The 17397-nt window shown below is 46.0% G+C and overlaps 1 protein-coding gene across 1 annotated transcript in view; it reads right to left on the reverse strand.

The window, feature by feature from the left end:
* Positions 1-17397, reverse strand: part of LOC124019454 (muscleblind-like protein 1) — a 128078-nt gene that overhangs the window by 24804 nt on the left and 85877 nt on the right. The window contains exon 4 of the mRNA XM_046334800.1: positions 2546-2767. Coding sequence (XP_046190756.1) covers positions 2546-2767 — 222 coding nt within the window. The remainder of the gene's footprint in view (positions 1-2545; positions 2768-17397) is intronic.

The following is a 17397-nucleotide window of genomic DNA, read 5'->3' on the forward strand; positions in this document are numbered from 1 at the left end:
AGAGGGAGAGGAGAGACAGGGTGGAGGGAGAGGAGAGACAGGGTGGATGGAGAGGAGATGCAGGGTGGAGAGAGAGGAGAGACAGGGTGGATGGAGAGGAGAGACAGGGTGGAGGGTGGTGGGAGAGGAGAGACAGGGTGGTTGGGGAGGAGAGACAGGGTGGAGGGAGAGGAGAGACAGGGTGGGAGGGAGAGGAGAGACAGGGTGAGGAGAGACATTGTGGTTGGGAAGAGACAGGGTGGAGAGAGAGGAGAGACAGGGTGGAGAGAGAGGAGAGACAGGGTGGTGGAGGGAGAGAGGAGAGAGGGAGGGTGGAGAGAGGGTGGAGGGGAGAGACAGGGTGGAGGGAGAGGAGAGACAGGGTGGATGGAGAGGAGATACAGGGTGGAGAGGAGAGACAGGGTGGATGGAGAGGAGAGACAGGGTGGAGGGTGGTGGGAGAGGAGAGACAGGGTGGAGGGAGAGGAGAGACAGGGTGGAGAGAGAGGAGAGACAGGGTGGTGAGAGAGGAGAGACAGGGTGGAGAGAGAGGAGAGACAGGGTGGAGAGAGAGGAGAGACAGGGTGGAGAGAGAGGAGAGACAGGGTGGAGGGAGAGGAGAGACAGGGTGGATGGAGAGGAGAGACAGGGTGGTGGGAGAGGAGAGACAGGGTGGAGGGAGACGAGAGACAGGGTGGAGAGAGAGGAGAGACAGGGTGGTGAGAGAGGAGAGACAGGGTGGAGAGAGAGGAGAGACAGGGTGGAGGGAGAGGAGAGACAGGGTGGAGAGAGAGGAGAGACAGGGTGGTGGGAGAGGAGAGACAGGGTGGAGGGAGAGGAGAGACAGGGTGGAGGGAGAGGAGAGACAGGGTGGAGGGAGAGGAGAGACAGACAGGGTGGAGGGAGAGGAGAGACAGGGTGGAGGGAAAGGAGAGACATTGTGGTTGGGAGAGGAGAGACAGGGTGGATGGAGAGGAGAGACAGGGTGGATGGGGTGGAGGGACAGGGTGGATGGAGAGGAGAGACAGGGTGGAGGGTGGTGGGAGAGGAGAGACAGGGTGGAGGGAGAGGAGAGACAGGGTGGAGAGAGAGGAGAGACAGGGTGGTGAGAGAGGAGAGACAGGGTGGTGAGAGAGGAGAGACAGGGTGGAGGGAGAGGAGAGACAGGGTGGATGGAGAGGAGAGACAGGGTGGAGGGAGAGGAGAGACAAGGTGGAGGGAGAGGAGAGACAGGGTGGATGGAGCGGAGAGACAGAGTGGAAGGTGGAGAAGACAGGTGAGCTGTGTGCCCTGATCTGTCTCAATCTCTCAATAAGAGTTGTTAGCACTGGTCTAACAGCTGTACTAAACCTCTGATGGAAATTTAACCCTGGTAAAGCTCCTGGTTGGCCAACAAAAAGAAGAGGCTGATAATCCTAGTTCTACCCAAAGGTTACCATGCGTCATCATTATGCAGGTAATATGTGGGGGTTAGGGTTAGGGGGAGTCCTACAGTTTTATGTTAAGCATGAAAACAGAATCCTGTATCCGTTAATTTTTAATGACCCACTATGACAGAAACTAAAATATGTCTGCCCTTTTTCTGAAGGGTATTTATAGCAAACCCACTTCTTGGCCAACGAGGCTAGTGGATTGGTTCTATAATGTAACACCAGGAGGCGTGATTGAGTAGACAGATTCATCCATTATTTCTGTGAAATCACCCCTCATCAGTGAAATCACCCCTCGTCAGTGAAATCACCCCTCATCAGTGAAATCACCCCTCATCAGTGAAATCACCCCTAGTCGGTGAAATCACCCCTAGTCAGTGAAATCCAAATCGCTCCTACACCCCCTTCCTCCCCCTTGCCACCCCCCTGCCTACTCCTCTCCTTTCCTTCCCTGATGACTTTAACAAGTCTGCTGGTCATTGATTTCTCATCTCCCCCTAAATCTTTCTTTCCTGTTATCGACCCTTTCCCTTGTTCACAGAGCTGTCCACTCTCCCTGAGATTCCCTCCCTCCCCTCCCCCTCTGTCCACTCTCCCTGAGACTCCCTCCCTCCCCTCCTCCTCTGTCCACTCTCCCTGAGACTCCCTCCCTCCCCTCCCCTCTGTCCACTCTCCCTGAGACTCCCTCCCCTCCTCCTCTGTCCACTCTCCCTGAGACTCCCTCGCTCCCCTCCCCCTCTGTCCACTCTCCCTGAGACTCCCTCCCCTCCACCCTCTGTCCACTCTCCCTGAGACTCCCTCCCCTCCACCCTCTGTCCACTCTCCCTGAGACTCCCTCCCCTCCCTCCCCTCCTCCTCTGTCCACTCACCCTGAGACTCCCTCCCCTCCCTCCCCTCCTCCTCTGTCCACTCTCACTTTGATATATCAGTCTGTTACCATTATATAGTAATGATATATCAGTCTGTTACCATTATATAGTAATGATATATCAGTCTGTTACCATTATATAGTAATGATATATCAGTCTGTTACCATTATATAGTAATGATATATCAGTCTGTTACCATTATATAGTAATGATGTATCAGTCTGTCTGTCCTCATGAGTTCCTGTTCTGTTTGTTTCTACAACTCACCTCCAGTCTGTCTGTCCTCATGAGTTTGTGTGCGGCAGCAGCAGCAGCAGAGGGCATGGAGACGTTGGGGTTACTGGTCACCAGGACCGGGGCGCTGGACATGATCTCAGAAGGCATCAGGCCGGGCGACACCGGGCCCAAGTAGGGGTTAAACGCAGCGGCCACCGCAGCAAGACTGGCATTGGAGGCAAGGCTGGGCGTCACAGAGAACATGGGGACCGGCTGTACGGAGTCAAGAGAAGCACAATGCAGAGATATTATTTGTATAGTCCATCTATATATAATGTAACATTTCAACTAACTATCTAACCCTTTTTCTAAACTTTTATTTTATTTTTTACTTGCATTTAACGAGGCAAGTCAGTTAAAAGAACAAATTATTATTTTCAATGACGGCCTAGGAACAGTGGGTTAACTGGTCTAGGAACAGTGGGTTAACTGGTCTAGGAACAGTGGGTTAACTGGTCTAGGAACAGTGGGTTAACTGGTCTAGGAACAGTGGGTTAACTGGTCTAGGAACAGTGGGTTAACTGCCTGTTAGGAACAGGGGCAGTTAACGTCTAGATTTTGTTAACTGGTCAGAACAGTGGGATTTGAACTTGTCTAGGAACAGTGGGTTTGGTCTAGGAACTAGTGGGTTAATGCTCTAACCACTAGGCTACCCTGCCACCCAGACTGTCATATCATTACTATATAATGGTAGCAGACTGATATATCATTACTATATAATGTTAGCAGACTTATAACCCTTAACCTTAACCCTTTTTCTAAACCTTAAACTTAACCCTTGTTCTAACCCTAACACTAGCCCTTGTTCTAACCCTAACACTAACCTTAACCCTTGTTCTAATCATTACTATAAATGGTAAGACTTGTTATATCATTACTATATAATGTTGTTCTAACCCTTGTTCTAACACTAACCCTTGTTCTATCCCTAACCCTAACCTTAACCCTTGTTCTAACCCTAACCTTAACCCTTGTTCTAACCCTAACCCTAACACTAACCCTTGTTCTAACACTAACCCTTGTTCTAACCCTAACCCTAACCTTAACCCTTGTTCTAACCCTAACCCTAACCTTAACCCTTGTTCTAACCCTAACCCTAACCCTAACCCTAACACTAACACTAACCCTAACCCTAACACTAACCCTTGTTCTAACCCTAACCCTAACACTAACCCTTGTTCTAACCCTAACCTTAACCCTTGTTCTAACCCTAACCCTAACACTAACCCTTGTTCTAACACTAACCCTTGTTCTAACCCTAACCCTAACACTAACCCTTGTTCTAACACTAACCCTTGTTCTAACCCTAACCTTAACCCTTGTTCTAACCCTAACCTTAACCCTTGTTCTAACACCAACCCTTGTTCTAACCCTAACCCTAACACTAACCCTTGTTCTAACACTAACCCTTGTTCTAACCCTAACCTTAACCCTTGTTCTAACCCTAACCCTAACACTAACCCTTGTTCTAACACTAACCCTTGTTCTAACCCTAACCCTAACACTAACCCTTGTTCTAACCCTAACCTTAACCCTTGTTCTAACCCTAACCCTAACACTAACCCTTGTTCTAACCCTAACCCTAACACTAACCCTTGTTCTAACACTCTAACCCTTGTTCTAACCCTAACCTAACACTAACCCTTGTTCTAACACTAACCCTAACACTAACCCTTGTTCTAACCCTAACCCTAACCCTTGTTCTAACCCTAACCTTAACCCTTGTTCTAACCCTAACCCTAACACTAACCCTTGTTCTAACCCTAACCTTAACCCTTGTTGTAACCCTTGTTCTAACCCTTGTTCTAACCCTTGTTCTAACCCTAACCTTAACACTAACCCTTGTTCTAACACTAACCCTAACACTAACTCTTGTTCTAACCCTAACCCTAACCTTAACCCTTGTTCTAACCCTAACACTAACCCTTGTTCTAACCCTTGTTCTAACCCTTGTTCTAATCCTAACCTTAACCCTTGTTCTAACCCTTGTTCTAACCCTTGTTCTAACCCCTGTTCTAACCCTTGTTCTAACCCTAACACTAACCCTTGTTCTAACACTTGTTCTAACCCTTGTTCTAACCCTAACCTTAACCCTTGTTCTAACCCTAACCTTAACCCTTGTTCTAACCCTTGTTCTAACCCTTGTTCTAACCCTAACCTTAACCCTTGTTCTAACCCTAACCTTAACCCTTGTTCTAACCCTAACCTTAACCCTTGTTCTAACCCTTGTTCTAACCCTAACCTTAACCCTTGTTCTAACCCTTGTTCTAACCCTCGTTCTAACACTAACCCTTGTTCTAACCCTTGTTCTAACACTAACCCTAGTTCTAACCCTAACCTTAACCCTTGTTCTAACCATAACCCTAACACTAACCCTTGTTCTAACCCTAACCTTAACCCTTGTTCTAACCCTTGTTCTAACCCTAACACTAACCCTTGTTCTAACCCTAACACTAACCCTTGTTCTAACCCTTGTTCTAACCTTGTTCTAACCTTAACCCTTGTTCTAACACTTGTTCTAACCCTAACCCTAACACTAACCCTTGTTCTAACCCTAACCCTAACCTTAACCCTTGTTCTAACACTAACCCTAACACTAACCCTTGTTCTAACCCTAACCTTAACACTAACCCTTGTTCTAATCCTAACACTAACCCTTGTTCTAACCCTAACACTAACCCTTGTTCTAACCCTAACCTTAACCCTTGTTCTAACCCCAACCCTAACACTAACCCTTGTTCTAACCCTAACACTAACCCTTGTTCTAACCCTAACCTTAACCCTTGTTCTAACCCTAACCCTAACCCTAACACTAACCCTTGTTCTAACCCTAACCTTAAGCCTTTCCCTTGTTCTAAACCTAACCCTAAGCTTCATTGTAAACCTAACCCTTATTCTAAATTTACCACAACCCTAATTGTAACCTTAGCAAACAGATATATTTTTTTATAGTATGACAATTGTTAGAGCGATCTAAAGGACTATCCAAACTATCCAAGAGAAGTAGAAGAAGAAGAAGTAGAAGTATAGAATATAGTATAGAAGGATAGACTGCCCTGCCGGAGATTACGTGTGACCCAGGTGAGGACTGAAGAAGTGAAATACAGAGAGAGACAGAACAAGAGTTAGAGAAAGGAGAGAGAGAGAGAACAAGAGTTAGAGAAAGGGAGAGAGAGAGACAGAACAAGAGTTAGAGAAAGGGAGAGAGAGAGACAGAACAAGAGTTAGAGAAAGGAGAGAGAGAGACAGAACAAGAGTTAGAGAAAGGAGAGAGAGAGACAGAACAAGAGTTAGAGAAAGGAGAGAGAGAGACAGAACAAGAGTTAGAGAAAGGAGAGAGAGAGACAGAACAAGAGTTAGAGAAAGGAGAGAGAGAGACAGAACAAGAGTTAGAGAACAAGAAGAGAAAGAGAGAGAGACAGAACAAGAGTTAGAGAAAGGAGAGAGAGAGAGACAGAACAAGAGTTAGAGAAAGGGAGAGAGAGACAGAACAAGAGTTAGAGAAAGAGAGGAGAGAGAGACAGAACAAGAGTTAGAGAAAAGGAGAGAGAGACAGAACAAGAGTTAGACAGAACAAGAGTTAGAGAGAGAGAGAGAACAGAAAGAGTTAGAGAACAGAACAAGAGTTAGAGAAAGGAGAGAGAGACAGAACAAGAGTTAGAGAAAGGAGAGGGAGAGACAGAACAAGAGTTAGAGAAAGGGAGAGAGAGAGACAGAACAAGAGTTAGAGAAAGGAGAGAGAGAGAGACAGAACAAGAGTTAGAGAAAGGGAGAGAGAGAGAGACAGAACAAGAGTTAGAGAAAGGAGAGAGAGACAGAACAAGAGTTAGAGAAAGGGAGAGAGAGAACAAGAGTTAGAGAAAGGAGAGAGAGAGACAGAACAAGAGTTAGAGAAAGGAGAGAGAGAGAGACAGAACAAGAGTTAGAGAAAAGAGAGAGAGACAGAACAAGAGTTAGAGAAAGGGAGAGAGAGAGACAGAACAAGAGTTAGAGAACAAGAGTTAGAGAGAGAGAGACAGAACAAGAGTTAGAGAAAGAGGAGAGAGAGACAGAACAAGAGTTAGAGAAAGGAGAGAGAGACAGAACAAGAGTTAGAGAAAGGGAGAGAGAGACAGAACAGAGTTAGAGAAAGTTAGAGAGAAGAGAGAACAAGAGTTAGAGAAAGGAGAGAGAGACAGAACAAGAGTTAGAGAAAGGGAGAGAGAGAGAGAGACAGAACAAGAGTTAGAGAAAAGGAGAGAGAGACAGAACAAGAGTTAGAGAAAGGGAGAGAGAGAGAGAGACAGAACAAGAGTTAGAGAAAGGAGAGAGAGACAGAACAAGAGTTAGAGAAAGGGAGAGAGAGACAGAACAAGAGTTAGAGAAAGGGAGAGAGAGACAGAACAAGAGTTAGAGAAAGGAGAGAGAGAGAGACAGAACAAGAGTTAGAGAAAGGAGAGAGAGAGACAGAACAAGAGTTAGAGAAAGGAGAGAGAGAGAGACAGAACAAGAGTTAGAGAAAGGGAGAGAGAGACAGAACAAGAGTTAGAGAAAGGGAGAGAGAGAGACAGAACAAGAGTTAGAGAACAAGAGAGAGACAGAACAAGAGTTAGAGAAAGGAGAGAGAGACAGAACAAGAGTTAGAGAAAGGAGAGAGAGAGACAGAACAAGAGTTAGAGAAAGAGAGAGAGAGACAGAACAAGAGTTAGAGAAAGGGAGGAGAGAGAGACAGAACAAGAGTTAGAGAAAGGGAGAGAGAGAGAGAGAGAAGAGAGAGAGAGAGAGAGAGAGAGACAGAACAAGAGTTAGAGAAGGGAGAGAGAGAGAGACAGAACAAGAGTTAGAGAAGGGAGAGAGAGAGAACAAGAGTTAGAACAAGAGACAGAGAACAAGAGTTAGAGAAAGGAGAGAGAGACAGAACAAGAGTTAGAGAAAGAGAAAGAGAGAGAACAAGAGTTAGAGAAAGGGGAGAGAGAGACAGAACAAGAGTTAGAGAAAGAACAAGAGTTAGAGAAAGGAGAGAGAGACAGAACAAGAGTTAGAGAAAGGGAGAGAGAGAGAGACAGAACAAGAGTTAGAGAAAGGAGAGAGAGACAGAACAAGAGTTAGAGAAAGAGAGAGAGAGACAGAACAAGAGTTAGAGAAAGAGAGAGAGAGAGACAGAACAAGAGTTAGAGAAAGGGAGAGAGAGACAGAACAAGAGTTAGAGAAGAGACAGAACAAGTTAGAGAAAGAGAGAGAGACAGAACAAGAGTTAGAGACAGAAAGGGAGAGAGAGACAGAACAAGAGTTAGAGAAAGGGAGAGAGAGACAGAACAAGAGTTAGAGAAAGGGAGGAGAGAGAGACAGAACAAGAGTTAGAGAAAGGAGAGAGAGAGAGAGAGACAGAACAAGAGTTAGAGAAAGGGAGAGAGAGACAGAACAAGAGTTAGAGAAAAAGGAAGAGAGAGACAGAACAAGAGTTAGAGAAAGGGAGAGAGAGAAGAGAGAGAGAGAGAGAGAGAGAGACAGAACAAGAGTTAGAGAAAGGGAGAGAGAGAGAGACAGAACAAGAGTTAGAGAAAGGGAGAGAGAGACAGAACAAGAGTTAGAGAAAGGAGAGAGAGAGACAGAACAAGAGTTAGAGAACAAGAGTTAGAGAGGAGAGAGAGACAGAACAAGAGTTAGAGAAAGAAGACAGAACAAGAGTTAGAGGAGAGAGAGACAGAACAAGAGTTAGAGAAAGAGAGAGAGAGAGACAGAACAAGAGTTAGGAAAGAGAGAGAGAGAGAGACAGAACAAGAGTTAGAGAAAGGAGAGAGAGAGAGACAGAACAAGAGTTAGAGAAAGGAGAGAGAGACAGAACAAGAGTTAGAGAAAGGGAGAGAGAGACAGAACAAGAGTTAGAGAAAGGGAGAGAGAGAGAGACAGAACAAGAGTTAGAGAAAGGAGAGAGAGAGAGAGACAGAACAAGAGTTAGAGAAAGAGAGAGAGACAGAACAAGAGTTAGAGAAAAGAGAGAGAGACAGAACAAGAGTTAGAGAAAGATGAGAGAGACAGAACAAGAGTTAGAGAAAGAGAGAGAGACAGAACAAGAGTTAGAGAGAGAGAGAGACAGAACAAGAGTTAGAGAAAGGGAGAGAGAGAGACAGAACAAGAGAGAGAGAGAGAGGAGAGACAGAACAAGAGTTAGAGAAAGAGAAAGGAGAGAGACAGAACAAGAGTTAGAGAAAGGAGAGAGAGAGACAGAAGAAAGAGTTAGAGAAAGGAGAGAGAGAGAGAGACAGAACAAGAGTTAGAGAAAGGAGAGAGAGAGAGACAGAACAAGAGTTAGAGAAAGGGAGAGAGAGACAGAACAAGAGTTAGAGAAAGGGAGAGAGAGAGAGAGACAGAACAAGAGTTAGAGAAAGGGAGAGAGAGAGAGACAGAACAAGAGTTAGAGAAAGGGGAGAGAGAGACAGAACAAGAGTTAGAGAAAGGGAGAGAGAGAGACAGAACAAGAGTTAGAGAAGAGTTAGAGAGAGAGAGACAGAACAAGAGTTAGAGAAAGGAGAGAGAGAGAGACAGAACAAGAGTTAGAGAAAGGGAGAGAGAGACAGAACAAGAGTTAGACAGAACAAGAGTTAGAGAAAGAGAGAGAGACAGAACAAGAGTTAGAGAAAGGAGGAGAGAGAGACAGAACAAGAGTTAGAGAACAAGAGTTAGAGAAAGGGAGAGAGAGACAGAACAAGAGTTAGAGAGAAGAGAGACAGAACAAGAGTTAGAGAAAAGGAGAGAGAGAGAGACAGAACAAGAGTTAGAGAACAAGAGTTAGAGAAAGGAGAGAGAGAGAGACAGAACAAGAGTTAGAGAACAAAAGAGAAAGGAGAGAGAGAGACAGAACAAGAGTTAGAGAAAGGGAGGGAGAGAGAGAGACAGAACAAGAGTTAGAGAAAGGGAGAGAGAGAGAGACAGAACAAGAGTTAGAGAAAGGGAGAGAGAGACAGAACAAGAGTTAGAGAAAGGGAGAGAGAGAGAGAGAGACAGAACAAGAGTTAGAGAAAGGAGAGAGAGACAGAACAAGAGTTAGAGAAAGGGAGAGAGAGACAGAACAAGAGTTAGAGAAAGGGAGAGAGAGACAGAACAAGAGTTAGAGAAAGGGAGAGAGAGAGACAGAACAAGAGTTAGAGAAAGGGGAGAGAGAGACAGAGACAAGAGTTAGAGAAAGGGAGAGAGAGAGAGAGACAGAACAAGAGTTAGAGAAAGGGAGAGAGAGACAGAACAAGAGTTAGAGAAAGAGAGAGAGAGAGACAGAACAAGAGTTAGAGAAGGGAGAGAGAGAGAGACAGAACAAGAGTTAGAGAAAGGGAGAGAGAGACAGAACAAGAGTTAGAGAAAAGGAGAGAGAGAGAGACAGAACAAGAGTTAGAGAAAGGGAGAGAGAGAGAGACAGAACAAGAGTTAGAGAAAGGAGAGAGAGACAGAACAAGAGTTAGAGAAAGGAGAGAGAGAGACAGAACAAGAGTTAGAGAAAGGAGAGAGAGACAGAACAGAAAGAGTTAGAGAAAGGGAGAGAGAGACAGAACAAGAGTTAGAGAAAGGGAGAGAGAGACAGAACAAGAGTTAGAGAAAGGGAGAGAGAGACAGAACAAGAGTTAGAGAAAGGAGAGAGAGACAGAACAAGAGTTAGAGAAAGGGAGAGAGAGACAGAACAAGAGTTAGAGAAAGGGAGGGAGAGAGAGACAGAACAAGAGTTAGAGAAAGGGAGAGAGAGACAGAACAAGAGTTAGAGAAAGGGGAGAGAGAGAGAGACAGAACAAGAGTTAGAGAAAGGGAGAGAGAGACAGAACAAGAGTTAGAGAAAGGGAGAGAGAGACAGAACAAGAGTTAGAGAAAGGGAGGGAGAGAGAGAGAGACAGAACAAGAGTTAGAGAAAGGGAGAGAGAGAGAGAGACAGAACAAGAGTTAGAGAAAGGAAGGGAGAGAGAGAGAGACAGAACAAGAGTTAGAGAAAGGAGAGAGAGAGAGAGAGAGAACAAGAGTTAGAGAAAGGGAGAGAGAGAGAGAGAGACAGAGAGACAAGAGAGAGAGAGAGAGTTAGAGAGAGAGAGAGACAGAACAAGAGTTAGAGAAGGAGAGAGAGAGAGAGAGACAGAACAAGAGTTAGAGAAAGAGAAGAGAGACAGAGAGTTAGAGAAAGAGAGAGAGACAGAACAAGAGTTAGAGAAAGGAGAGAGAGAGAGAGAGACAGAACAAGAGTTAGAGAAAGGGAGAGAGAGACAGAACAAGAGTTAGAGAAAGGAAGGAGAGAGAGAGAGAGACAGAACAAGAGTTAGAGAAAGGAGAGAGAGAGAGAGAGACAGAACAAGAGTTAGAGAAAGGAGAGAGAGACAGAACAAGAGTTAGAGAAAGGGGAGAGAGAGAGACAGAACAAGAGTTAGAGAAAGGAAGAGAGAGACAGAACAAGAGTTAGAGAAAGGAGAGAGAGACAGAACAAGAGTTAGAGAAAGGGAGAGAGAGACAGAACAAGAGTTAGAGAAAGGGAGAGAGAGAGACAGAACAAGAGTTAGAGAAAGGGAGGAGAGAGAGACAGAACAAGAGTTAGAGAAGGGAGAGAGAGAGAGAGACAGAACAAGAGTTAGAGAAAGGAGAGAGAGACAGAACAGAACAAGAGTTAGAGAAAGGGAGAGAGAGACAGAACAAGAGTTAGAGAAAGGGAGAGAGAGACAGAACAAGAGTTAGAGAAAGGGAGAGAGAGACAGAACAAGAGTTAGAGAAAGGGAGAGAGAGACAGAACAAGAGTTAGAGAAAGGGAGAGAGAGACAGAACAAGAGTTAGAGAAAGGGAGAGAGAGACAGAACAAGAGTTAGAGAAAGGAGAGAGAGACAGAACAAGAGTTAGAGAAAGGGAGAGAGAGAGAGAGACAGAACAAGAGTTAGAGAAAGGGAGAGAGAGAGAGAGAGACAGAACAAGAGTTAGAGAAAGGGAGAGAGAGAGAGAGAGACAGAACAAGAGTTAGAGAAAGGGAGAGAGAGACAGAACAAGAGTTAGAGAAAGGGAGAGAGAGACAGAACAAGAGTTAGAGAAAGGGAGAGAGAGAGAGACAGAACAAGAGTTAGAGAAAGGGAGAGAGAGACAGAACAAGAGTTAGAGAAAGGGAGAGAGAGACAGAACAAGAGTTAGAGAAAGGGAGAGAGAGACAGAACAAGAGTTAGAGAAAGAGGAGAGAGAGACAGAACAAGAGTTAGAGAGACAGAACAAGAAGAGGAGAGAGAGACAGAACAAGAGTTAGAGAGACAAGAGAAAGGAGAGAGAGACAGAACAAGAGTTAGAGAAAGGGAGAGAGAGACAGAACAAGAGTTAGAGAAAGGGAGAGAGAGACAGAACAAGAGTTAGAGAAAGTTAGAGAAAGAGAGAGAGAGAACAAGAGTTAGAGAAAGGGAGAGAGAGACAGAACAAGAGTTAGAGAAAGGAGAGAGAGAGAGAGAGAGAACAAGAGTTAGAGAAAGGGAGAGAGAGACAGAACAAGAGTTAGAGAAAGGGAGAGAGAGACAGAACAAGAGTTAGAGAAAGGGAGAGAGAGACAGAACAAGAATTAGAGAAAGGAGAGAGAGAGAGAGAACAAGAGTTAGAGAAAGGGAGAGAGAGAGAGAGAACAAGAGTTAGAGAAAGAACAAGAGTTAGAGAGAGAGAGAGACAGAACAAGAATTAGAGAAAGGAGAGACAGAACAAGAGTTAGAGAAAGGGAGAGAGAGACAGAACAAGAGTTAGAGAAAGGAGAGAGAGACAGAACAAGAGTTAGAGAAAGTTAGAGAAAAAGAGAGAGAGAGAGAACAAGAATTAGAGAAAGGGAGAGAGAGACAGAACAAGAGTTAGAGAAAGGGAGAGAGAGACAGAACAAGAATTAGAGAAAGGGAGAGAGAGACAGAACAAGAGTTAGAGAAAGAGAGAGAGAGAGAACAAGAGTTAGAGAAAGGGAGAGAGAGACAGAACAAGAATTAGAGAAAGGGAGAGAGAGACAGAACAAGAGATTAGAGAAAGGGAGAGAGAGAGACAGAACAAGAATTAGAGAAAGGGAGAGAGAGACAGAACAAGAGTTAGAGAAAGGGAGAGAGAGACAGAACAAGAATTAGAGAAAGGGAGAGAGAGAGACAGAACAAGAGTTAGAGAAAGGGAGAGAGAGACAGAACAAGAATTAGAGAAAGGAGAGAGAGAGAGAGAGAGAACAAGAATTAGAGAAAGGGAGACAGAACAAGAGTTAGAGAAAGGGAGAGAGAGACAGAACAAGAGTTAGAGAAAGGGAGAGAGAGACAGAACAAGAGTTAGAGAAAGAGAGAGAGACAGAACAAGAGTTAGAGAAAGGGAGAGAGACAGAACAAGAGTTAGAGAAAGGGAGAGAGAGACAGAACAAGAGTTAGAGAAAGGAGAGAGAGACAGAACAAGAGTTAGAGAAAGGAGAGAGAGACAGAACAAGAGTTAGAGAAAGGGAGAGAGAGACAGAACAAGAGTTAGAGAAAGGGGGAGAGAGAGAGAACAAGAGTTAGAGAAAGGGAGAGAGAGACAGAACAAGAGTTAGAGAAAGGAGAGAGAGACAGAACAAGAGTTAGAGAAAGGGAGACAGAAGGAGAGAAAGGGAGAGAGAGACAGAACAAGAGTTAGAGAAAGGGAGACAGAAGGAGAGAAAGGGAGACAGAAGGAGAGAAAGGGAGACAGAAGGAGAGACAGAACAAGAATTAGAGAAAGGGAGACAGAAGGAGAGAAAGGGGCAGTGTTGTCTTGATGCCTGCTCCTGTTTCTTACAGTATGCTATTCACTCACACATAGTGGGAAGAGTCTCATCTCCATCTGTGTGGTGATATTTATTGCGTGTGTGTGTGTGTGTGTGTGTGTGTGTGTGTGTGTGTGTGTGTGTGTGTGTGTGTGTGTGTGTGTGTGTGTGTGTGTGTGTGTGTGTGTGTGTGTGTGTGTGTGTGTGTGTGTGTGTGTGTGTGTGTGTGTGTGTGTGTGTGTGTGTGTGTGTGTGTGCGTGTCTTAGAGCATCGTTAGGGTTGTAGAGAGATACTGGCACCAGTTCAAGCAGACAGCTGCATTCCCTGCGCGTGACACGCCAAGTCTGTACTGGCTGAAGTAGCAGGTTCTCTCTGACCTCCACAGCCACAGATTCCTCTGTGAGACAGACCTTCTCCACCAGGAGGAGAGAGGGGGACAGTCTCATCCAGGAGGAGAGAGGGAGAGAGTCTCATCCAGGAGGAGAGAGGGAGAGAGTCTCATCCAGGAGGACAGAGGGAGACAGTCTCATCCAGGAGGACAGAGGGAGACAGTCTCATCCAGGAGGACAGAGGGAGAGAGTCTCATCCAGGAGGAGAGAGGGAGAGAGTCTCATCCAGGAGGACAGAGGGAGAGAGTCTCATCCAGGAGGAGAGAGGGAGAGAGTCTCATCCAGGAGGACAGAGGGAGACAGTCTCATCCAGGAGGAGAGAGGGAGAGAGTCTCATCCAGGAGGACAGAGGGAGAGAGTCTCATCCAGGAGGACAGAGGGAGAGAGTCTCATCCAGGAGGACAGAGGGAGAGAGTCTCATCCAGGAGGACAGAGGGAGAGAGTCTCATCCAGGAGGAGAGAGGGAGAGAGTCTCATCCAGGAGGACAGAGGGAGACAGTCTCATCCAGGAGGAGAGAGGGAGAGAGTCTCATCCAGGAGGACAGAGGGAGAGAGTCTCATCCAGGAGGACAGAGGGAGACAGTCTCATCCAGGAGGACAGAGGGAGAGAGTCTTATCCAGGAGGACAGAGGGAGAGAGTCTCATCCAGGAGGACAGAGGGAGAGAGTCTCATCCAGGAGGACAGAGGGAGAGAGTCTTATCCAGGAGGACAGAGGGAGACAGTCTCATCCAGGAGGACAGAGGGAGAGAGTCTTATCCAGGAGGACAGAGGGAGACAGTCTCATCCAGGAGGAGAGAGGGAGAGAGTCTCATCCAGGAGGACAGAGGGAGACAGTCTCATCCAGGAGGACAGAGGGAGACAGTCTCATCCAGGAGGACAGAGGGAGACAGACTCATCCAGGAGGACAGAGGGAGAGAGTCTCATCCAGGAGGACAGAGGGAGAGAGTCTCATCCAGGAGGACAGAGGGAGACAGTCTCATCCAGGAGGACAGAGGGAGACAGTCTCATCCCCTCCCAGTTCTTCCTGACCCACTTCTCCAAGCCCAGGTACACCCCGCAACACTTTAAGCCCCTCACAACCCCACTGCAAACCCCCTGGAAGCAGAGGAGGAGCCCTATCCCCCCCATGCCCCACATAACAGAGCTTTGCTCTTGCCCCAGTTTACCTTAGCTGATGAAGCTCCCTCGTACACCTTCAGACTGGTCTCTAGTTCCTGCATATCCTGATCATCCCTGACCATCACAGAAACATCATCTGCATATGCTGACACTGCTATGGCTGTCACCACATCCACTCCTGTCCAGCACACTCCCTGTAGTCTCCTGCGTAGCAGTCCTAAAAAAGGCTCAATGGCTAGTGTGTATAACTGCCCAGATAGAGGGCATCCTTGTCTAATGCCCCGTCTCACCCAGACTGGCCTACTGAGCCCCCCTCCCACTTTGACCATACACATGACACCCCAGCATACAACAGCTTCACACATGTTAAAAAACTCTTCACAAACCCAAACACAGACATGACATTAAACAGATACTCATGGTCCACTCTATCAAAAGCCTTTTCTTGATCTAAAGAGACCAGTCCAAAGTTCACATTAGAACCTCTCTACAAGTCCAACATGTCCCTGATTAAGAACAAGTTGTCCGTGATTGAGCGTCCCGGTACACAATATGTTTGGTCCTTATGTACTATCAAGTCCAAATGGGACTTCAGTCTGTTAGAGAGGACCTTGGCAAAAATCTTGTTTGTCCGCACAGAGTAATGCCACAGGCCTCTAGTTCTTAAGTTCACACAAGTCCCCTTTTTTGGGCAGCAGAGTCAGAGCTGCCCGATGGCAGCTCATTGGCAACTCTCCTACCCCGACGCATTCACGCAACACGCTAAAGAAATCCTGTCCAATTATTCCCCAGAATTTTTTATAAAACTCCACTGGGAGTCCATCGACCCACGGTGCACGACCCCCGGTGCACGATCGAGGGACATCTGGGTTACGGCCTCTGCCAGTTCATGCGACAACAGAGGAATGTCCATTTCATCCCTCTGTGTCAGAGAGAGCTTAGGGAGTCCAGCGAACAAGACTTGAGCACACATAGGATCACACAGTTCTGCCCTACACAACTCAGTATAAAACTCCACAGTCTGCTCCCGTATCTCCCCCACCACAGAGGTCACCCGCCCATCAGACAGCCATAGACAATGCATACCCTTGGCTTCACCGCTCTGTCTTTCCAAACCAAAGAAAAAGGAGCTGGGAGCATCCATCTCCTTGACCATGGAGAACCTCGCTCTTACAAGTGCTCTCTTTGCTTTAACCTGGAAACAACTGCCCAGGTCCCTACGTAATTCGGCTAAATTAGCCTGGAAGCCTACATTGCCGTGCCCCACCATCTATACCTCTATCTCACTAATACAACACTCTAGTTCCCCCCAATACTCTCCTAGCCTCTGAGGATGAGAGAGCTGTGTACTGTTGACAGAAAAGCCGAATTTGGACTTTCCCCACATCCCACCATTGACTCAGAGACTCATACTCCTCTCTTCGCTGCACCCACCTTTCCGAAAAGGTCTGGAAACCTGAGCAAAAAGTGGCATCTTGTAAGAGTTTTACATTGAACTTCCAATAAGATGCCTGTAGGGGCCCTGGTGAAATAGACAACCGAGCCATGGTTATGTGATGATCCGAAAAACCCACTGGGAGAATGGTAGCGCCCAGCAGCCTATTGCTCCGATTCCTAGACATGTAAAACCGATCAAGTCGAGCTGCACTCACCCTAGCCCCAAAAACCTTCACCCACGTATACTGTCTTGTGTTTGGATGTTTAGTTCTCCAAACATCCACTAGGTCAAACTGATTAAAGATGTCCCTTAACACTCCCACTGACAATGAATGAGGCTCTTCCCTATTTCTGTCTTTAGAAAAAATCCATTGTACAGTTCCAGTCCCATCCAGACCACCAGCGTCTCCTCAGGCGCTCCCTGTGAGAGTTCCTGTCTAAGACTCCCAAATAGAACCCCTCTTTCTCTCCCTGTGTTAGGCGTATACACTTTTATAAAGACAAAACCCATGTTGTTAATTTCTGCTTTAACTTCTTAAGGTATAGGGGGCTGCATTTTCACTTTTGGATAAATAGCGTGCCCAATTTCAACTTCCTGCTACTCATGCCAAGAATATAAGATATGCATATTATTAGTAGATCTGGATAGAAAACACTCTGACGTTTCTAAAACTGTTTGAATCATGTCTGTGAGTATAACTTATGCATCAGGCAAAACCCAGAGGACAAACCGCTCAGAATTTTGTTGTTGTTGTTGAGGTCTCTGTCTGTTCACTGTTTTCTTATTGGGAAATGATATTTTTTAGGAACTTGTTTTCTGTTCCTACTGCTTCCACTGGATGTCAACAGTCTTTGGAATTTGGTTGAGGTTATTCCTTTGTGCAATGAAGAAGTACGGCCATCAAGGAACTGTGTAACACTGTTGAGAGTTGCGCAAGACTTGAAAAGTAGCTTGGTTTGTTGTCTTCCTGTATTGAACACAGATAGACCCGTCTATGTGTCTAAACATAGAGAATGTACTGTAGCCTGGCTCCTAACCCATTGTGATGTGGGCTGCCCGTTAGTGTTCTCTCTGTCTAATATAAAGCATCATCAGCATTCAGCCCCAAGATTTAATTTACATCCCCCTCAGCTGAGAAACTTGCCTGATATTAAAACGCCAACGCTGAGAGGAGAGGGAGTTGAAGAGGG

Source organism: Oncorhynchus gorbuscha, unplaced genomic scaffold (assembly GCF_021184085.1).
Source record: "Oncorhynchus gorbuscha isolate QuinsamMale2020 ecotype Even-year unplaced genomic scaffold, OgorEven_v1.0 Un_scaffold_99:::fragment_2:::debris, whole genome shotgun sequence".
In the NCBI taxonomy this organism is placed as follows: Eukaryota; Metazoa; Chordata; class Actinopteri; order Salmoniformes; family Salmonidae; genus Oncorhynchus; species Oncorhynchus gorbuscha.